Source organism: Neoarius graeffei, chromosome 18 (assembly GCF_027579695.1).
Source record: "Neoarius graeffei isolate fNeoGra1 chromosome 18, fNeoGra1.pri, whole genome shotgun sequence".
Taxonomy (NCBI): domain Eukaryota; kingdom Metazoa; phylum Chordata; class Actinopteri; order Siluriformes; family Ariidae; genus Neoarius; species Neoarius graeffei.
Genome location: NC_083586.1, coordinates 56,993,617 through 57,017,536, shown reverse-complemented (window position 1 = coordinate 57,017,536; position 23,920 = coordinate 56,993,617). Strand labels below are relative to the sequence as shown.

At 40.6% G+C, this 23,920-nt stretch overlaps 1 protein-coding gene across 1 annotated transcript in view; it reads right to left on the bottom strand.

The window, feature by feature from the left end:
• The window catches only part of ppp3r1b (protein phosphatase 3 (formerly 2B), regulatory s1ubunit B, alpha isoform, b), a 60,887-nt gene that overhangs the window by 4,868 nt on the left and 32,099 nt on the right, over window positions 1–23,920 (bottom strand). The window contains exons 3-5 of the mRNA XM_060899060.1: window positions 13,730–13,906; window positions 7,673–7,732; window positions 2,263–2,447 (exon numbers count right to left, since the gene is read on the bottom strand). Coding sequence (XP_060755043.1) covers window positions 2,263–2,447; window positions 7,673–7,732; window positions 13,730–13,906 — 422 coding nt within the window. The remainder of the gene's footprint in view (window positions 1–2,262; window positions 2,448–7,672; window positions 7,733–13,729; window positions 13,907–23,920) is intronic.

The window sequence follows — 23,920 nt, the reverse complement described above, 5'->3', positions numbered from 1 at the left end:
ATGTAACGTGGACGCTGATTGGTTGGTGCGCTGGAACAGTCTCAATATGGCGCCGGCGATATTCCAGTCTAACTTTGGTGAAATGTTTGATAAGCATTTCGTTTATTTGTCAACGTGTATATGTTTTAGAAAATCTGATAAAATAGTTAGATTTGCCAGCTAATTTCAGGGTCGGTCGGGAAACCCGAAACAGAAATGATTTTTTTCATATTTTGGCATTTAGACATGCACAGCCGGCTCCATTTCAATGGGTCAGCCGGGAAACCCGAAACAAAGGTAATATTTTTTTTGGCCTTATGAGAAAACAACCTGGTGGTTTTCTGCAAATTTCTTCACCGTTATTGTGTAATTATTAGTGCTGTCAAAAATGTCGCGTTATTAACGCGTTAACTTGACTCAATTTTAACGGCGATAATTTTTTTATCGCGAGATTAACGCTCTGTGACATGATGCCACGCCCCGCACAGCCAGAGTCCTCTGCCCTCCCCCGAAGAGCCACGGTGCTCGGCTTACAGTAGGTTTCATTTTCCCATCGGCGGCTCCAGCCCCACTTTGCAGTGGCTGTGACAAGACGTGTTATGCTCTGCAATAAAAAAAAAAAAAAAAACATTGGTACAACCAGTGTTTGAACTATGCCGATATTTTCGGGGGGGTGCTTGCGCTTGTCTCAGAGCGCGGCTCTCCATCGCGCGCTCACTTCGGATAGGCAAATGCTTCCCGTTACACACGATTGCTATGTCAATAAACATCATTTTGCCAATATTTTAGAGACCCCCCAACATTTCCCAAATCATGTTTTCAAGGGATATCATGTCTGTTTCAGGGGATCTCGGATCCCCCGAGTACCCCCGTAGTTCGAACGGTGAGCAAGCCCATTCACTTTTTTATGCTGATAAGAGAATTACAATGGTTTTTCATGTGACAAAAATGTGCGATTAAATTGCGATTAATCGCGAGTTAACTATGACAGTCGCGACATTAATCGCGCTTAAATATTTTAATCGCTTGACAGCACTAGTAATTATTAAAATGGTTAACAGATGTATCGTAGGAGGGTGTAGCAACACCAATCTTGATGGGATTAGTACTCATCGTTTCCCAAAAGACCGGACAATGAGAGAGAAATGGGAGCGCTTGGTCTACACAGGCTGTGCACTGAAACCGCGCAAAGCTCGCGCAGCCTGCTGGCGCTTCCGCAGGTGACGTCACGAATCTGGCTCCAGACTCCCCTGGGATTTTTCCAGACGCGTTTTGTTATTTTATTTTTTTCTGCTGTAGACAGATGCCCTTGTGCAAAATTACCCTTCTGGATGAGTGTGTAAAGGGACATACTTTCATATAAAAAAAAAAAAAGAAATTGGTCCAGAATATGCACTTTAAAGCAGCACTCCAGACAGGACAGTAGGACTCAAATCCAGTCTTTATCTACTGCTGTTCTAGAGCAGCACAGGGTTCTCCAGAAAATCTGCACTGCAAAAAACTGAATTTGAGGAGAAAATTCCTTAATACTAGTGAAATGATCTTGCTGCATGGATGGATAATTTTACTTGACAAGACATCTTGGAATAAGTTGGTTACAGTCTAAAACGAGTTTTCTTCTAATAGGAAATGCTAGATCGTGTCTGCTATATTCAAGATATTTTCACTTAAGATATCATATTTGCAGTGTCGAAGAATACAAGACACCAACTCAGATTATTAAAACTAGTTCTAGATTGTAACCAATGTATTCCAAGATGGCTTGTCAAGTAAAATTATCTGTCTATGCAGCGAGAGAATTTCACTATGAAGGAATTTTCTCCTCAGATTCAGGTTTTTGCAGTGTGAAGTAGGCGGTTCTGGAATTTGCGGCGGTGCTAATGCTGGGGGCAGGCGGAGGCATGCCCTCTAAGAAAATTTTGACATTGACATGCCTTTTGGTGCATTCCCAGCTAATAAATTACTAACCATTTCCCTCCGGCTGTATCTGTGCTTGGCTTCCTCAGTTCCTCTCTGTAGTACGCTGCCTGGCTCTGTAACATAACTACATGCACTACAGCAGGGTCACGTGGTCCAGCTCAGCCAATCAGAGCACAAGAATCGATCAACAAATATGGCGTCGCTTCTGGTCACGACCCAAATCGAAGGCAACTTCGCGGTGGAATAACTGGATTTGCAGCAAATTCTGGGCAGCGGAGATGATCTAAATCGCTTCTCATTTCCTGAACAGTGACCCTTCATCTCACCCCTCATACAGGATGTGATCAGAGCCTCGTCACTCACCGCACAGAACTCCTCGAAGGATATCCTGCCGTCTCCGTCCTTGTCGGCGTTGATGATGGTCTTGTCGACGATCTGCTGCAGCTGCGTGTCCTTCAGGTTGTTCCCCACCATCATCTTGAGCACCTGGAAGAGCTCGCCGTTGGAGATGTAGCCGTCCTTGTCCATGTCGTAGATCCGGAACGCGACTGCACGTGAAGGAACAGGAGAGAAGAATCGGTAGAAGGGGGGGGAGGGAAGAAAAAAAAAAAAAAACACACATCCATCACACCTATATATATGGTTCTTCTCCAAACTGTTGCCACACACCTTGAAGCATGCAATAGGCCATTTGCAGGAATTGGTCACGTGTCAATTTTCCCCGTAGCAACAAGCCCGTGGTGGGCAGGCTAACTTGACATTCCTTGACAACCATAAGAGTTTGACTGGCGATGCGAAGCAATCCATTTCCATAATAGCTGTTTTTACCTTTTCTACTGTCTTTTTTGACCCGAATTTTCGTGTCTACTTGGGGGGGAAAAAAAAAGTTAGCAGTTTTAACTTCTGTCGCAAGTTAAAGCGAATCATTGGCCGTAAAAGAGAGTTTTTTGGACTCAAGTTGGTCGCCGTCGAAAGAAATCCACGTGCGAAATGGCGGATTTCTCTGGTATGTTTATAACTTAAAGGTAGAAAAGGAGAAATTATAAAGTTATACCTGAGAAATCCGCCATTTGCAGGGGTGATAGCGTTCCGGCGCACCGCGCCGGATTTCCGGCGCGCCGTGGCTGGGGGGAAAAAAAAAAGAAAAAAATCTAGTTCGCTCATTGTCCTGTGTCATTCTGAGATGCGCAGATAGACAGTAAAGGGAAAATTCCCTTTACTGTCTATCTGCGCATCTCAGAATGACACAGGACAATGGGCGAACTAGATTTTTTTCTTTTTTTTTTTTCCCCAGCCACGGCGCGCCGGAAATCCAGCGCGGCGCGCCGCGCCGGAACGCTATCACCCCTGCATTTGGCACGTGAATTTCTTTCGGCTGTGACCAACTTGAGTAAAAAAAAAAAAAAAAAAAAAAAAACTCTTTTACGGCCAATGATTTGCTTTAACTTACGACAGAAGTTAAAACTGCAAACTTTTTCCAAGTGCACACGAAAATTTGGGTCAAAAAGAGACAGTAGAAAAGGTAAAAACAGCTATTATAGAAATGGATTGCTTCGCATCGCCAGTCAAACTCTTATGGTTATCAAGGAATGTCAAGTTAGCCCGCCCACCACGGGCTTGTTCTTAAGGGGAAAATTGACACGTGACGAATTCCTGCAAATGGCTTATTAGACAGAATGTCTTTGTACGCTGTCAGATTACAATCTCTTCACTGGAACTAACCAGGCCAAACCTGTTCCAGCACGACAAAGCCCCTGTGCACAAACCTTCCCAACATCTAGTGCAGTGATTCTCAAACTGTGGTACGCGGGCTCCATTCTAGTGGTACGCCAAAGAATCAATTAAATATAAATAAAAATTTAAAAATAAAATAAAACGTGAAATACTATCCATAATATCCGAATGGATGAAAATATCTTATCAACCGATGACAAGAAAATGAAAGGAGATACAAATTAAGTTAATAATTTTAAAAAGTTTGCAAGTGCTTCTGGGTAGCCATACGTAGCGTACGTACGCATTCCCGCCGGTTCTGCTGACAGACGGTTATCCGCCATTGGTAGACTAGGCTGTGATGGGAAAAGGTGGAGGTGGCTTTGCTAATTATGACGAGTACGACAAAATTACTGTCGTGGCTTAAATCCGCGAATGGGAGCGTGGATCAGGAGAGAGGGAGAACTGAAGAGGACGTGTGTGAGCCGAGCGCAGATGCTAACGACAGTGGCAAAACCAGCCCCAGAACTGCTAGCAAACGGCAGAAACCAGTGAGGAGGAAGTATGACGAAAAATACATAAAACTGGGATTCATTTGGAGCGGGACAGAGGAGCTGCCCAGGCCGCAGTGTGTTGTATGCGGGGACGTTCTGAGCAATGAGTCCATGAAACCGTCGCATCTCAAACGGCATCTTACAACCAAACACACAGCACTAAAGGACAAACCAATGGATTTTTTTTTTTACGAAAACGTGATGAACTGAAGCAGTCCAAGTCCACCATTCTGTCCTATGGTACACCTGTAGCCAAAGCACAGGAAGCTTCATATTGTGCCAGCCTCCTAATCGCCAGAGCCGGTAAGCCGCACACAATCGGGGAACTGCTGTGTTTAGCCAAAGAGATGACACGTATCATGCTTAATGCTTTTCCTCACTTTTGTTTTATTCTTAATCTTATTGTTCTTCCTCTGTTTGTGGGTGTGTGTTTCTGTTCCAGAAAGCAGTCACTGGAGTTAAGAAGCGGCAAGAACTGCAGCTATGCATAGCCTGTTTTGATTTTTTTTCAAGTACATCAAGTACAGTACTTTTTTTTTTTTACTTAACATTTAAGTACAGTACAGTTATTTAACTTAAGTACATTTTCATTTAATCTTTAAGAACTGTCTTTTAATATTTATTTTAGTACAATGTTTATTTCACTTTTATGTGCAATTAATTTTATTTGATTCATTATTTAAGTACAGCGTTTTATTTTCCTATATTTAAACACTGTTACTGTTCAAAATACTGTGTGTAATGTTACAGTGGCCAACAATATTAAATATACTTGTTAAATAAAACCTCCGTCTTGTTTTTAATGAATACTTAGGCCTACTACGCTACTGTATTTTAACCTTCATCCTACCAAGTGGGGTCCATCTGGACCCCGCACCTATATGTTTGTTTGCCATTTTAAAAATATGTGACATACTGCCTCACCGTTTTATGAATTTGTCGGAATTTATGTCTTAATTAAAACACTAAAGTACCGGAAGATCAGCTTTTTGCATTGTGAAGGTATAATTAGGGGTGGCACGGTGGTGTAGTGGTTAGCGCTGTCGCCTCACAGCAAGAAGGTCCTGGGTTCGAGCCCCGTGGCCGGCGAGGGCCTTTCTGTGTGGAGTTTGCATGTTCTCCCCGTGTCCGCGTGGGTTTCCTCCGGGTGCTCCGGTTTCCCCCACAGTCCAAAGACATGCAGGTTAGGTTAACTGGTGACTCTAAATTGAGCGTAGGTGTGAATGTGAGTGTGAATGGTTGTCTGTGTCTATGTGTCAGCCCTGTGATGACCTGGCGACTTGTCCAGGGTGTACCCCGCCTTTCACCCGTAGTTAGCTGGGATAGGCTCCAGCTTGCCTGCGACCCTGTAGAACAGGATAAAGCGGCTAGAGATGATGAGATGAGGTATAATTAATTTGTTACTGGGGTCCAACCGGACCCCAGAGTAAAGTTTATCTGTCTTTCATTTTATAATTGAATAGCACACTGAAAGTTAACTTCTTTTATTTCTTTTATGTTCCATAATGAAACTACCAAGGCATTCCTTCTTGGGGTCCGTGTGGACCCCACTGCTGCAATAAGCACAGGCTGCAAAACAAAAGCCCTAAATTATTTTACAATTACTTTTTTGTTTTAAATTCTGTAAGAAAAGACCTAAGTTGTAATCCAGAATGTTTTACAGCTGCATGAGCTGCAAAAATCATGTATATAATGCCAATTTTTTTTGTGGCGCTATAATTTGCTACATGTATGCTAGTTATTGCAATGTTATTGCATTTATAATACACCATTGATATTCAGCCATAGTGGATTTTGTTCTTCAATAAAGTTGTCTGTTTGCTGCATTGAATTGGTTCTTACTGCATTGATTTCAAGGTATTCCCTCCTGGGGTCCATACGGACCCCGCCTGGTAGTTTGTGTATGTAAAATTGGCTGGTAGGATGAAGGTTAAGTGTGTTCTTTATGCCTTGGGCCCTTTAGTGTATTGCTGTTATTAATACAAGATGTTCTGAACAAAACTTATCTGGTGATTTTGTCTTTATAAGCTTTAATTTTAAAGAAAAAGTATTGGAGTCCAAACGGACCCCACATGGTAAGATTAAGGTGTAAAATAGCATGGTAGGATGAGGGTTAATGTTGGTCATTATGGTGGTACTTGGAGAGCCAAGTATTTTCTGAGGTGGTACTTGGTGAAAAAAGTTTGAGAACCACTGATCTAGTGGAAAGAAGGATAAATGTGGAAGATGATCTTCAACAAGGACACATGGATGGGTGCAATGGTTAGCTGTCCACATACTTTTGGCCATATAGCGTACGAGCTCTATTTAACCCCGCCTTCTGTAGAATTCACCCACGTTCATCCTTGAAGGAGAAATTACAATCCAATCTGATCAAGTTTCCAAACATGAGCATGGTGAAATCAGATTCCAAGATGAACTTCGTTTAATCAGAATGTATCTTTGCCATTTCCTCGTTTTAAATCAAGACTTTTTATAGCCGTCAGCGTGTGAAGATTTTATGATAACTCTGATGCAGGGCAATTCCATGTAAATGTCAACCTCACCATGCAAAAATTAAGCAACATGTAATACATCAAAACCACTCCCAGAGATCTCACCTAGGCCTGGATTTTACAGATGTGAATAAGTTGAACCAATTTGTAACCAACCTAATATGTCACTGTCAGTCTTTCTTTCTTATAATGTAAAACCCAAGCTAAAATCAACTTTGATCATGTACAATTCTATATTATTGCCACAAGCCACAGAAATGTATGCTAAAATCCACAAAACAGCAAAACAATAGCCATCCTAAATATTATTTAAGAACTTTGATAGTTTTAGCTGATATTTAGAGAGTTTTTCAAAGGGTTATGGTGGTTAAATTGCTGATTTTCTAAACATACACCATGTCTATTTCAGACGCGTCACATCCATAACGGAATTTCGTCACATCCATAACGCTGACTTTTCCTTCCGAAACTCTGCATGAAATACAAAATATTTTAAACAAAGATTTTTTAATATTCACCTTGGACCCCTCTATCAAATGGATATCTCCATTTCGACATTAGGTTTACGATTTCACAGAGTTTGATAAAAATGTACAGTCACCCAAGAAAAGTGATACTTTTTCTGTCACATCCATAACGCATCTTTTATTGGCGTTTTCTGGCATGCCCTAGATGTACTATGGGAATTGTTCTTGTTCTATCACTTCTCCAGTATGGTACAGCCTTAAAATATGCAACACCTGTTTAAATACTGGGAGACAATAAAACATGCACTGGGTCATTTGTTGCCATTTTGAGTTCAAGTGTCACGTCCATAACGCTGGAATTGCTCTGCACTATTTAGCATGGACTGGTTACAACATTCATACGAATGTGTCTGTGTAGTTTAAAGCATACATCACTAGAATCTGTAGAAAAAAAAAAAGACACCAGATTTTCTGTGTCTGATAAAATCTTTGGCAGAACTAATGAAGCATTTTGGATGATAAGCATCAGGAGTGTTTCACTCACAGCGCAGTTTCTGTTCCTTGTCACCTTTGACGCTAAACTGAGACACACCCTCGATGAACTCTAAAGAGAAAGACAGAAAGCAAGTGAGTCAATTCAAGTTTAAAAAAAATAAATAAATAAATAATAATAATAATAATAATAATTAAACCACAGTTTATAACCTGCTCGTTGAATGTTTATTTAAAAATTATTAATTAGGGCTGTTGAAGTTAACGCAAATTCCTTTTAACGCCACTAATTTTTTGATGCATGGTAAACGCATGCACGTTCTGTGCCCCTCCTTTGTAGTTTAGGAAATAAGGAAGTGACCTAGCGTGAGCGAGTGAACGATGTAGTGAGTAGCTGGTCGGCATAAGTCATGGTAAAGTGCGCTTATGTGCAGAGTCAACTGATATAGAGATCTTGCAGTCACGTGACCGGAAAGTACACAACTGCCATCTTGTCGGTCAAAAACACCGCTGAATACTGCTGCACTCGTGTACAGAATGGATCAATTTCAACCGACGGACTACACGGCTCATTTTTCTAATGAACAGATAACTAGATATATGTCTAAAATAAACGATCTACAGATTAGTGACCCTTATGGCTTACCGGACGGAGTTTTCACGACCGGATATTGAACTGCCAGCGGAATACCCGGAAGTGTATAATTACCTCATTAACTTTCCCTCGCTGTTCAGTGGTGAAGCACTGCGTGCCTATAAATCTCTGGACAGTTATCTTTACAGAAATTCAGGATTTGTCAGCGACTCAGATGTGGCATCTTGTAAACAAGAATCCTCATTGGACGGGTAAGTCACTTAAGTATTGAGTATAGCACTGACCAGCCGATTATAGAATAGAATAAGGTAATTCCAGCTGTAATTCCAAATCGTCCGTCTTGTTTACATGGATCTGGCGTTGGAGAGGTACAGGCTTCGCAGTGGAGATTTGAGTGGCTGTTTTCTGAGCTTAGTCAACAGGCCGGCTCTGCAGCCTCGCTTTTGCTTCTGCTCCCGACACCGCCTCCTTCGCGTTGCTTCTGATAACAATCCACGGAGACCCCGCTGGTCTCGCTATCTCATCCGGAATGTTTTTTTTTTTTCTCGTCCGGAATGTTGTGCATGCGATGGAAATCGCTACAAACCGTCATTTTCTGCTGGAAACCAATGTCCAGTAAGTCCATACGGTTGTAGTGGACATTGAAGTCCGGTACAGACGAACAACACGCAAAAATACACACAAAAAACATAAACGTGCACAGGTAGGGAGAGCTTGTAGCCGCAGCCGTTGTAGTAGAATTGTATATAGTAGGGTTTTCCAGAAGAAAAGGTAGAAGTAAAAGCAAAAGTAGAACCAGAAGTAGAAGGCAGAATATGGCGTTTGACCGACAAGATGGCGTCTGTCACAATCTGGATCAGCTGTGACGTCACATGCAAGTGCTCCATTGTTGCATTCTGACTGTTTACGTTAAACGTGTGTATTTTTTTTTTAACATGCTTTTGACGTTTCAGAGGGGAGAAAACAACGACGTGTTAAGACCCAGGTGTGCAAGTTGTTTCGTTTTACCGCAAAACATCTTTATAAGCAGTGTGCCTTAACAAATGCATTTATTTGGGTTTTGTATTTTTATTTTTCTTTATTTAAACATACCCAGTACTGTTGTCCAGAGTCCACATCACTGAGTTTGTTTAGTTTATATTATTGCATAGTTTGAGGCTGGAAATTAAAGACAGAACGAGAGAAATACTGAATTGTACTAAACCCTCAAAATTATAAAAGTTAACACTGCTTTATTATTATTATTTTAAATGCAGTGGGGGAATAAAATACCCACAAAAATAATTTCTGCTGTGTCCAGCCTTATCCTTCCTGACCTGGCGACATACAGTGGTGCTTGAAAGTTTGTGAACCCTTTAGAATTTTCTATATTTCTGCATAAATATGACTTAAAACATCATCAGATTTTCACACAAGTCCTAAAAGTAGACAAAGAGAACCCAGTTAAACAAATGAGGCAAAAATATTATACTTGGTCATTTATTTATTGAGGAAAATGATCCAATATTACATATCTGTGAGTGGCAAAAGTATGTGAACCTCTAGGATTAGCAGTTAATTTGAAGGTGAAATTAGAGTCAGGTGTTTTCAATCAATGGGATGGCAATCAGGTGTGAGTGGGCACCCTGTTTTATTTAAAGAACAGGGATCTATCAAAGTCTGATCTTCACAACACATGTTTGTGGAAGTGTATCATGGCACAAACAAAGGAGATTTCTGAGGACCTCAGAAAAAGTGTTGTTGATGCTCATCAGGCTGGAAAAGGTTACAAAACCATCTCTAAAGAGTTTGGACTCCACCAATCCACAGTCACACAGATTGTGTACAAATGGAGGAAATTCAAGGCCATTGTTACCCTCCCCAGAAGTGGTCGACCAACAAGGATCACTCCAAGAGCAAGGCGTGTAATAGTTGGTGAGGTCGCAAAGGACCCCAGGGTAACTTCTAAGCAACTGAAGGCCTCTCTCACATTGGCTAATGTTAATGTTCATGAGTCCACCATCAGGAGAACACTGAACAACAAATGGTGTGCATGGCAGGGTTGCAAGGAGAAAGCCACTGCTCTCCAAAAAGAACATTGCTGCTCATCTGCAGTTTGCTAAAGATCACGTGGACAAGCCAGAAGGCTATTGGGGAAATGTTTTGTGGACGGATGAGACCAAAATAGAACTTTTTGGTTTAAATGAGAAGCGTTATGTTTGGAGAAAGGAAAACACTGCATTCCAGCATAAGAACATTATCCCATCTGTGAAACATGGTGGTGGTAGTATCATGGTTTGGGCCTGTTTTGCTGCATCTGGGCCAGGACGGCTTGCCATCATTGATGGAACAATGAATTCTGAATTATACCAGCGAATTCTAAAGGAAAATGTCAGGACATCTGTCCATGAACTGAATCTCAAGAGAAGGTGGGTCATGCAGCAAGACAACGACCCTAAGCACACAAGTCGTTCTACCAAAGAATGGTTAAAGAAGAATAAAGTTAATGTTTTGGAATGGCCAAGTCAAAGTCCTGACCTTAATCCAATGGAAATGTTGTGGAAGGACCTGAAGCGAGCAGTTCATGTGAGGAAACCCACCGACATCCCAGAGTTGAAGCTGTTCTGTATGGAGGAATGGGCTAAAATTCCTCCAAGCCGGTGTGCAGGACTGATCAACAGTTACTGGAAATGTTTAGCTGCAGTTATTGCTGCACAAGGGGGTCACACCAGATACTGAAAGCAAAGGTTCACATACTTTTGCCACTCATATGTAATATTGGATCATTTTCCTCAATAAATAAATGACCAAGTATAATATTTTTGTCTCATTTGTTTAACTGGGTTCTCTTTATCTACTTTTAGGACTTGTGTGAAAATCTGATGATGTTTTAGGTCATATTTATGCAGAAATATAGAAAATTCGAAAGGGTTCACAAACTTTCAAGCACCACTGTACGTTTGCATAAAGCAAGTAGATTTGTCCACTCCCACTCCATAAAAAAAGTTGAAAAATATCCCTTTAAGGTACATTTAGAACAGATACAAAAATGTGCGATTAATCATGAGTCAACTATGGACAATAATGCACTCAATCATGTTGAACAAGAGCAACTGTGAGCTACTGCTCACTTACGCATCCCCCCCCGACTCTCGCTTATATCAGAACGCAAGCAACTGAAGGAAGAGGACACTTGTTGTGATTTGTAGTTGCTGAGAAAAATGTTATGAAAATTTTGTAAATCCACGCTATACGTTTCGTAAACACATTAAGTCGGTAAACAGGAAGTTGATGTGCGACAAACCTGAAAACAATACACACGGTATAGAACCCCAAGCTGAAGTTTGGTACCAAGTGGCTATGATTTGTGGTTGCTAATCCTGTGCTCCGATTGGCTGGCGAGTGGGTCTGTATCCTACAGTACGGACCCCAGTTACAGACCTCTGGCGACTCGCTCGTTCACAACAACAAACATAGTAGAATGTCAACATTTATCTTTTTTTTTTTATTTATAAGACTTATTTATAAAAGATTATCAAAAATCTTATAAATTTTTGCCAACATTTCTCAGGAGAACAGCACTAATAGCAATAACGACAGTGTTCACAGCGAAAGCGAGTTTTACTACCCTGACGAAGAAGAAATAAAACAAAACATATTTCAGGAGAAAGCTAAAAACCTCTAACTTGCTAACGCCGAGCAAAAACATGGCTGAATGACTCCTATTTGTATAAATAGGGGACTACATAGGCAGCAAAATGTTGTTTTTTTCCTGCCATGGAAGTGCACTTGTATACCGAGGAGGAAGCCATTTGCATTACAGCTGTGAATGAGGATTCAAAATAGCGGCTCGGCTCGGTTTTCCCTTTCAGGCGCTCTCGTTTTCTGTTAGAATTTGGTAAAGAAAAAAATAAATATATTATTTACCAGCTTAAGGTCGGTCCGTATGGTGAAATACCGTGACCTCGGCCTTAAATACTGACAGTATAGTACTTTCAAGACCTCGGTCACGGTATTTCACGATACGGACCTCCCAGCTGGTAAATAACATTTTAAATCGATTGACAGCTCTATTAATAATACGAGATTGAAAGGAAGGGGCGGGGCTTACAGGGAGTCCATTATTAACATACCCACGCAACGGTCAACTCTCAATCTTCATACGTCAAATCTGCAGTTTTTATTTGTGGGAACAAAAAGCTTTTTTTTTTTGGCTGTGTATTTGAGCGCTAAATTATAGCAGCGCACCCCAAAGTTAAAACGTGTAAAACTTGCAGTCTTAACAGTGTTTAAATGACCGGGTTATATTAGTGAAAGTTGGAACAGAAAAGAAGCCGCCTATGTAGCGCCACCATAGGGCTTCAGTAGTGTATTACATCCTGTACAAAATTACACTGCTATGAATGTTCCTGATCGACTCACATCAACTAATCATAAAACTGTCGAAATAAATAAAAAGTCTATTGATTATTAGGGCTGTAACGATACACCCAACTCACGATTCGATTCGTATCGCGATTTTTGACCCACGATTCGATACGCCCATGATTTTTTTTAAAATGTTTTTTTAAAGTAGTAAATTTGACTTATTAACATTTACTTACTTACATTAACTATTTAATAACAAATAATTCAGACCACTGCAGAGAATGAGTAATATGTATGCAAAAATGAACAAATGTATATCCAAAGATTGTTTTATTTCTCAAAATAATACTGTTGAGCCGGAAGCTCTGTTTTTTTCGGTTCTGAAAAAGTCATTTTTCCAAATCGTGTAAATCCGTTAAGATTTTTTTTGGGGGGGGGGGGGGGGGGGGGGGGCTCTCTCACTGTCTCACTCTCATAGGGCCAATGATTTTCTGTGATCGCGGAAAACAGATGGAAATTACGGAATTTTTATGGTGAAACATTGCTCGCGTGTCAAAATGTAACTGCCGCAGAAGGCTTCCGCCCAAGCAGACATGCCTTCAGTGTTGCCAGATATTGCTAACGTTTTCCACCCCAAAACATGTTCAAAACCAGCCAAAAAGCACCTAAACCCGCCCAATCTGGCAACACTGCATGCCTTTCCGGTCAAGTGATTGTGATTGGCTTGTGGCACACCTAGCCAGCCAATGAGCTGCTTGTTTACAGATTCGCTCCCCGCGTTGCAACCAGAATGGCGACCGCTTAAAGGAAATGAATGCTCTGCCAGTGGCGAGTGTGGACGTTGCGTGACTCGCAGACGATTGTCGCAGGTCGGCGAAAAAACGACTTACTAATAGATATAAAAAAATAAAAGTAATTTAAGTAAGTTTAAAATGTAATTTAAATAAAAAGTAAAGTATTCATAAATTGAAGTTTGGAAGCGCCTCTGTTTTTGGGCTGAGGAGAAGTTTGAAAGGGTGTACCGCGATTCTGCCTTCTTGTATCGCGATACGGATCGTGGCTCTGCGTATCGCGATTTCAATACGCATATCGTTACAGCCCTATTGATTATATTTAGTAAAAGACATCAAACAAAACAAAAACACCACGCTATAATTCCAAGCTCACCTTTAAAGTCCACCTCGCCGTTGCCATCCGTGTCGAATATGTCGATGACTCGTTGGACCAGCGGGTTCTGCTGGAGCTCGGGTAAGGACATGAACTCTTCGACGCTCAGAGAGCCAGAATTATCCAGGTCGAGTTTCTTAAACCTCTTGCCTAGTCTCTTAATCTCATCAGCATCGACTGAAAGAGAGAGAGAGAGAGAGAGAGAGAAGCAAGTGAGGGCACGGTTGTTAAAACAAAGCAAACAAATAAGCAAGCAGTAAGAAATAAACAAAACCGAACCGAATAGACTTTGAATCGCACACAAAAATATCAATCCCAATCTCTTAAATACGCAAACTTTGCTGTATGGGGAACATCAGGATGAGTCTTAAACACCATCACCTTTAGAGAGGAACGTGGCTACATTATGAACGCACGATTAAAAGCATCCTACTCGTATACGTACACCTACACCGCTGTTATTACAGTTTCAGATTTCACAGATTCTACAGCGTTGCTCTGATTCATCAAATCATAAAAATTCCTCTTGAACGGAACTGAAAGTGAAGAGGAGCCGAGAATTAATCCTGATTGAGAACGAGAGACTTCACAAAAACCGAACAGACTGATTCATTCAAGTAAAAACACACCAGATTCGAACCATACGAGCGCTCTCACGCGCACACAAACATGGAGCATCTCCTCTCCTCTCCTCTCTCAGGCCTGCTGTGAAGTGAGTGATCTTACCCGCATTCTGCCTGGTTGTAGCAGCCATCTCTGCAGAAACTGAGCACGTTACTAGCCTAAAGCTGAAACCGAGTCTCCGCCCCCACAACAAGCTTGTTAAGCTCCCACACACACACAAGATGGACACACACACACACACACACCTTTAGTAGTCAGCCCAACAGTACGGGGACTGTACTGTACAGGACACGCCAGCTATCTCTTGACGACACGTGTGAAAAACCAATAACCAACGAGCGCAGAGATGAACCGTCATCTACAGTGCTTTCAGATTTCCCAGAGTGCAAGAGAGAGTCAGGGGTCACAGGTCAGGATCTGTGCATCTGCAAGGTTAAAGCTTTGGAATAGCGATCAGAAGGTTGTGAGTTCAAATCCCGCCACCAGCAAGCTGCTTCTTTTGGGCCCCTTGAGCAAACAAGGCTCCATTTCCGTCTGCTCGGCTTAACAGCAGCTCACTTTGGATAAAAGAATAAAATGTAAATGAGGGTGGACTCCCGACACTGAAGGTTTGAGAATGACCAAAAAACAAAAAGGGTTGGTGTGTTTTCTATAGCTGCGTTTTCTCATAACCACAAACGCTCTGGCTCATGGGACAGACTTGAGATGGTGTGAAATATAGCATCGTACCACTGATGGAGCCGATTGTGGATTTGGAGCGATGTAGGCTGCAGAAAATGGGGAAAGAAAGGGGAAAAAAAAAAAAAAGGAGAGAGGCATGGCCAGAAACATGTAAAAGTATGTGGTTATTGAATTCCTGTGTAGTGAAGCATGTTTTGCGAGTGAAGATAACCACAGCTCTATCTGTTTGGCACCATGATCCATCAACTAAAGATGATTTGCTTCCCAGGAATACAACAAAACTGGGCCGATATTACTATACATAGTTTTCACTGACGTCACGGCATTCCGGGGAACGCCCTCCAGCCGCCATCCTGTGGGTCAAACAAAACGGACCATCGCCATTACCGGCTACATTATCTCGGACGAATTTATGAAGTTATACAGTCGGGTGATTCTCATGAAGCTGCAGTGAACATTTCCAGGACGCATTTTCCAAAATCAATACTTAATTCACATAAACTCTGATATTTTGTGTAAAGAAAATAAGGAGCACTGTATGGACAAATGGTTTATCATCATATAAACTAATTTTTATATCACTTAAACAAAAAAGCTATGGAAATTTTCATTACCGTTATGTGTCCGCATCCCTTTTTTTAATGTTTACTTTAAATCATATAAAAATTCCTAATTATATAAAAAAAAACAGCGTAAAGTTATTTTAAAACATCTATATTTATGCATAATATTAATATTTTTTGTGTTGAATAAAAAAAGGTACTTGATTTTAAACAAAATAACTGTGTCCGCACCAAATGTTTCTCATTACTGTTTCGTGACTTCACCCCCTATAAAAAGTACACCGTGCCTTTAAATTGATCAGCTATCCCATGATGCATCACTTCAGATACAAGATTCAAAATGGAGACAAGGTCAGTTGCTCACTCTTCTCTTACTTTGTGATATTTATGTTAATGTTGCTAAATCTGTCCTCAGTTACACTGTCAATTATCATTACCGTTATGGTTTAATACTCATTACTTTTAAAAATAAAAATGTATATTTTATGATTATTATCACAATATAAGGCTTTAACATGTGGCAAAGTTATAGGTTGCTAGCATTTCAGGTTATTTGTGAAATTAGCCAAGAGTATATCATTACCGTTACTCAATATTCTCATTACCATGCACTGCGAGGGCAATAAATAAATGTCAAAAAAAAAAAAAATAAAGTAATTGTCATGGACTGTGCTGTTCATTTAATGGGATACTTTGTGGAAATATGAAATAAATTGTCAAAAAAATGTTTTTAACTCATGATCTAGCTTCATCATTTACTGTAACGGTGATGAGAATTATTCTGGATCATGTAAGCCTCAAATAAGAATAAAATTCCATTAAAACATTTTTCCATTAAAAAAAAGATCAACATAGTAAAGCTCACACTATTTTAGGCTCTCAACTTGAAAAAATACTGAAATGAGGTGAAAAACTTTGTTAACGTGAAGGTCTTCATGAGAATCACCCAGTCAGTTTTCTAAAATAAAGATCAATGTCAGCAAAATCAAGCAAACAGAAGTATATAGATACATTGGACAACATCTCACGACAACGGTATGCAGCCAAACTGGCCTTGATTGGGGGAATTGACCCCTACGAAGTGGACAAAGATGCATTTTCAAGTGACTATGCAGGGCTGCCAAAGCCTGAAACTGCCAAAGCCTGCTCCAAAGCCTGAAACTGACTTCTTCAAACTTTAAAGGCTGTCTGATATATACAACTTTATATATTCTAGCATTAAATAGACTGTTGAATGTTATGCAACCGTAATAAGTTGATTAAACACAAATCAAATCGTACAGAATATTTTTCAAAAATGACCCTTGCGTGAGTGAAGTGACAAGTGTCAAATAGAAACGTGACAAACGAGCGATATTAAGTGTACATTACAATGTAAACGTACACTTAGCGGTTCCAGTTAGGCATTCTCCAGAGATTGTTCACATGATGTTTTGGTTTCCAAAAACAAACTTAAACACAATTGATTGTTTATTTAAACAATTTACCACTTATAAAATGATCGGAGCAGACTTTGCTGTGTTTGAAAGGCTGATAATCCTTGCGGTTGATTCTCGCAAGCCATAGATTTCTCCTTTGTATGCTGAATTTCTTTGTTTGCTCGCCTTCGTGCTCCCATACAGTGGGAATTCCATAAAAGCTCCGCTTGACGTCATCATCTGACCTATTACGACAGCCGTGAATACAACAGGTGTGCACCATTGCTAGCTTTAAATAGCCTGCTTGGGTTCTTTTGAAGACTTTATACTCGCGCGTTACAATGTGTGCTCAGTGACCCGTACAGTAAGCTTGACCCACAAGATGGCCGCCACTAGGGAATCCCCAACTCTGTGATGTCATGTGCAAACTATGTATACGAGATCCAGGGCGGCACGGTGGTGTAGTGGTTAGCATGGTAGCCTCACAGCAAGAAGGTTCTGGGTTCGAACCCAGCGGAGTTTGCATGTTCTCCCCGTGTCTGCGTGGGTTTCCTCCGGGTGCTCCGGTTTCCCCCACAGTCCAAAGACATACAGTTAGGTTAACGTGGGGCTGCCTTGGGCTGAAATGCCCTTGAGCGAGGTACCGAACCCCTGACTGCTCCCCGGGCGCTCTAGAATGGCTGCGCGTGCGTGTTCACTGCTTCAGATGGGTTAAATGCAGAGGATGAATTTCACTGTGCTTGAAGTGTGCATGTGACAAATAAAGGTTGTTTCTTCTTCTTCTTCTTCAAAACAATTTATTTTTGTCGGTTTAAAGCTGCACACACGAGATGTTCTCCAGCTTGACAGCCGTCTATCTGCAAGTCCTGATATCGCCAATCCTCCCTAACCAGTGGGATCATGGGATCATCTATGATCAATCTGGACGTTTTGACTTACTCCCAGTTCAAAACGCTGATCATTTTTGGACACTGGTTCGGTCTGTCTATTCATTCGACAATAAACAAATCACTGCGTACGACCCTGTCCAATCCAGAGTTCTGTCTGAAGGAACAATTTCGCCTGTAAAGTCAGCAGAAGCTGTAGATTGCAGCAGAGCAGGGCTGGTGTCGTTTGAAAGCTACTGAAGGTCTTTTTAATGGTTATAACATGGTTGTGGGGTGGCACAGTGGTGTCATGGTTAGCGCTGTCGCCTCACAGCAAGAAGATCCGGGTTCGAGCCCCGGGGCCGGCGAGGGCCTTTCTGTGTGGAGTTTGCATGTTCTCCCCGTGTCCGCGTGGGTTTCCTCCGGGTGCTCCGGTTTCCCCCACAGTCCAAAGACATGCAGGTTAGGTTAACTGGTGACTCTAAATTGACCGTAGGTGTGAATGTGAGTGTGAATGGTTGTCTGTGTCTATGTGTCAGCCCTGCGATGACCTGGCGACTTGTCCAGGGTGTACCCCGCCTTTCGCCCGTAGTCAGCTGGGATAGGCTCCAGCTTGCCTGGGACCCTGTAGAACAGAATAAAGCGGCTAGAGATAATGAGATGAGATGAACATGGTTGTGGGATTATATAACCTGTAATGTGTGTCAGTTGTTGCGTTTCAGAGCTATAAGTCACATTACAAGTGCAGATGATTCCTAGTAATGGCCTAAGGCTCTCCACGAAAATAAGTGTGTGTGAGAGAGAATGACAGTAAAGATGTGTGTATATAGGGTTGCAAAGGGGCGGAAAATTTCTGGAAAGTTTCCATGGAAACTTTGGTACGGGAATTAAATTTAAAAAAAAAAAAAAGCACTGGAATTACGGTAATTTAGGGGAATTATTTTTATATATATATATATATATATATATATATATATATACACACACACACACATATATATATATACACACACACACATATATATATATATATATACACACACACACACACACATACATATATATATAATAAATATATATTATAAATATATATTATATTATAAATTATATTATATAATTTATATATTATAATATAATATATATATTATATTATAAATAATATATTATAAATAATTTATTTATAAATTATTTATTATTAAGTCATAAACAAACAAAAATATAAACATTTTGTCATCAGCAGACATTATTGCAAAATGAAGACAATTAAAACACATGACTGATTTATTTGTAAGAAGAACTTTATCAATGCTTATTTCTTTTATTGAACAAAACATGAACGTTTGCCAGTATGTTGCTTACAGCTCCCACTTATGGGACAGAACAGACAGAACGCAACTCTCTTTCTGACTCAAAAACTCAAATTCAAAATGTAAAATGAAAAATGTTTTCCCCTTCGAAAAAAAAGTCTTGAATGTCAAATAAAGTCTTGCATATCAATGCATTTACACAAAGTTTCTCAAGCCTTATTTTTGCATGTTCTCTACATTTACATTTATTTTTACCAGTGAACTAGCATTAAATTTAGTTTTCTTACATGAAATGTTCATAGGAAGCTTTCATTTAGCTTATCTGGTTTCCCATTAAGCTAGCACAATTTGCTGTAACTAGCATCACAAGCTAACTACTTCAATGAAATGGCACAATTCTAATTTACAAGTAAATTAGCACTAGATTTATTCTACTCTACCTTTTCATTTTTACTTAAATACCATAATAGATAAAAAATCATCCTCAAACATCCTCAAAACTTACTTGATGGCATGTAGTCCTTTGTCTGTAATGTGTGATCTCGGCAGTTTGTATTTAAAACAGTTCTAGCTCTTCAGAATTCTAGAAGTTATTGTGCATGTGATAGAGGGATGCAAAATGCATGTAAGGGGTGTGGCTTCAATGGCTCCTGAGAAAATAACACGTTTTGTCCATGTGAGTGAGTAACAGCGTGCTATGCACAACTTTATTCCCATAAATCTGCCTCTTTTAACCAAGATTATGCTACAATATTTTTTTCTACTTAATTGATGTCCACTTTCAAAATTCCCAGTCTTTTCCCGAAAATTCCCGTTAATTCCCAAAAAAAGTTTCCACCTTTGAAAATTCCCGGAATTTTGCAACTCTGTGTATATAATCCAAGAGTATCCTAACTGTGTGTGTATATATATATATATATATATATATATATATATATATATATATATATATATATATATATAATGTGTGTGTGTTTGAAAAAGCTATATGCAAAAATAAAAAGGTCTACATATGAATGTGTGAAAGAGCAGGTTTGTTTGAGTGGGTCTTTGTCTAATAAATAGGTAGGTGTGTGTGTGTGTGTGGTCTGTCTTCATAGGTGTGAATGAAGTGCTACAAAATACAGGTCTGTGTGTACAATATATAAATATCTAAATAGCTCCTTAAGATGTGTGTGTTTTTTCTCTCTCACACCTGCAGTGGTTATGAACAGGACATCTCTCTCTCTCACACACACACACACACACTCTCCAGTGCCAAACCAGCTCCTCAGGACACACCATTTTAACTGTACAAATGTATAAACCCGGCTTCACACGCTGTACGCTACCGTTCAAAAGTTTGGGGTCACCCAGACAATTTTGTGTTTTCCATGAAGAGTCGCACTTTTATTTACCACCATAAGTTGTAAAATGAATAGAAAATATAGTCAAGACATTTTTCGGGCCATTTTGAGCATTTAATCGACCCCACAAATGTGATGCTCCAGAAACTCAATCTGCTCAAAGGAAGGTCAGTTTTATAGCTTCTCTAAAGAGCTCAACTGTTTTCAGCTGTGCTAACATGATTGTACAAGGGTTTTCTAATCATCCATTAGCCTTCTGAGGCAATGAGCAAACACATTGTACCATTAGAACACTGGAGTGAGAGTTGCTGGAAATGGGCCTCTATGGAGCACTTGCATGTGACGTCACAGCCGATCCAGATTGTGACAGACGCCATCTTGTCGGTCAACCGCCATTTTTCCGCCTTCTACTTCTGCCTTTTCTTCTGGAAAACCCTACTATATACAATTCTACTACAACAGCTGCGGCTACAAGCTCTCGCTACCTGTGCACGTTTTTTATGTTTTTTGTGTGTATTTTTGCGTGTTGTTCGTCTGTACCGAACTTCAATATCCACTACAACCGTATGGACTTACTGGACATTGGTTTCCAGCAGAAAATGACGGTTTGTAGCGATGTCCATCGCATGCACAACATTCCGGACGAGATAGCGAGACCAGCGGGGTCTCCGTGGATTGTTATCGGAAGCAAAGCGAAGGAGGCGGCGCCGGGAACGGAAGCAAAAGCGAGGCTGCAGAGCCGGCCTGTTGACTAAGCTCAGAAAACAGCCACTCAAACCTCCACTGCTAAGCCTCTATCTCTCCAACGCCAGATCCATGTAAACAAGACGGACGATTTGGAATTACAGCTGGAATTACCTTATTCTATTCTATAATCGGCTGGTCAGTGCTATACTCAATACTTAAGTGACTTACCCGTCCAATGAGGATTCTTGTTTACAAGATGCCACATCTGAGTCGCTGACAAATCCTGAATTTCTGTAAAGATAACTGTCCAGAGATTTATAAGCACGCAGTGCTTCACCACTGAACAGCGAGGGAAAGTTGATGAGGTAATTATACACGTCTGGGTATTCCACTGGCAGTTCAAAATCCACTGACACGGTCGTGAAAACTCCGTCCGGTAAGCCATAAGGGTCACTAACCTGTAGATCGTTTATTTTAGACATACATCTAGTTATCTGTTCATTAGAAAAATGAGCCGTGTAGTCCGTCGGTTGAAATTGATCCATTCTGTACACGAGTGCAGCAGTATTCAGCGGTGTTTTTTACCGACAAGATGGCGGCTGTGTACTTTCCGGTCACGTGACTGCAAGATCTCTATACACCTATGGAGATATTGCACCAAAAACCAGACATTTGCAGCTAGAATAGTCATTTACCACATTAGCAATGTATAGAGTGGATTTCTGATTAGTTTAAAGTGATCTTCGTTGAAAAGAACAGTGCTTTTCTTTCAAAAATAAGGACATTTCAAAGTGACCCCAAACTTTTGAACGGTAGTGTACATACAGTATTCCAGCCGGATCTTTTCCTGCTGCGTGGTGTAAAAAGCCGTGACGTCAGATGGACGGTCAGTCCGTGTTTTTCTATTTAGTTTTTGTGCATTTCTGCGTGCACCCTTCTTTACTCAGCCCGTCCTGTTTCAGTGCTCCAAGAGAAGCTCACAGCAGGATGATGTAACCAGCCAACGTCTCATTAACTATTAATAAACTGGGGACTGACCTCAATACCACTAACACCCCCACACATACACACCAGCTCTGCCATGCTACTTTCAATCTTAGCTACATTTATTAAATTTAATTAAACGGTTTTATATAAAATGCGTATAAATTCCAGGAAGGGCAGTAAACGCATGTCCTCGAGGTACCTCACAAAACCAAACATTCACACTTATTAACTACTTTATGGAGTAAATATGGGGACGTCACAGCCTAAATGATTAGAGAAGCAGCTTTGGGACCAAAAGGTCACTGGTTCGATTCCCTGGACCAGCAGGAATAGCTGAAGTGCCCTTGAGCAAGGCACCTAAACACCCCCCCCGTTGTACGTTGCTCTGGATAAGAGCGTCTGCCAAATGCCTATAAATGTAATATAATGTAAATCTGAGGGATGGGACGAAAACAAATATTAATATCATGATAAATGATGCCACAATATGCTTTTCTGATATATTGTGGCTAAAACAAAATCTGTTTTTATTACCTTTTTCAAGTGATTTCCTTTTATATACACACACAAATGGAAAAAACCCTCTTTTTCAGTGTAATAAAGATGCTTTTGGCTATTTACAGAGCCTCGCTCATGACAAGGTGGATGGATGGATGGTCCATGTTTTAGTAATTCATTCACATGATCTATTCATTTCCTTGCTTTAATTAAATCACAGCCATGTTTACAACAAAAGGAACAAATTATTAAAGTATGCCCACAAATAAATAAATGTTTTGGCCCCCCCCTTTCAGGTCATGAGCAGGGCTCCATAACAAACTTTTAAAATCGTAATGTCTTCTCCTTAATCTTTAAAATTGTAACAAATTATGGTTTCTCGTGTTCAGAGTTACTGAAATGTCCAATGCTAGACTTTATTGAATAATTTGTTTAAAAGTGCAAAAGTTCAATACACGACACTCTAAAAGTGGGATTTTTTTTAAATATACAATTTTAACGATGCTATTCCCCCCCCCAGTGTTAAACATTAAAAAACTGTGTCCAAAACATTTGTAAATTTTGGACTTGATTTTTTTTTTTACCTTTTAAAAAATTTCAAGTGTTAAAAGTTTGTACTTAAAGGTCATAGGTAAGGGTCGGAGGTGGAACGCAGGATATCAACTTTATTGTCTAGAAGAACGACCCAAAAAGCGAATTCAATCTTCCTGGTGTCTAATGCCGCTTTTCCACTACCAACGCGGCTGAGTCGGGCTGAGCCGTGCCGTGCTGAGTTGGGCTGAGTCGAGCTGAGCGGGGCTGTTGGGGTTGCATTTCGACTACAACCGCGCTGAACCGTGCTGGCTGGAAGTGGGTGGACACATTGGGTGGAGTTAGCGAAAGTGGGTGGACGTCACGTGATGTTGTTAGGTGGCGCAAACAGTCAGTACGTTTACATGCACGTCCAAATCGAGCTGCTGTTGGTAATCGAGCAAAGGGTCCCAGCAGGGGTGCCAGAGAAATCCAATCCTACATGCACAAGTGAAATCGGGCTATTGTGCAAGGTGCATTGTGCACCCGAGCCACACGTGGCGCTACACGCCCCATCGTGTTGGTACACTTCCGGTTGTCGTCATGAAGAAGAGCTATAGTGTTGCCAGATACTGCTGACGTATTCCAGCCCAAAACATGTTCAAATCCACTAAAATGCACTTAAAACCCCCCAATCTGGCAAC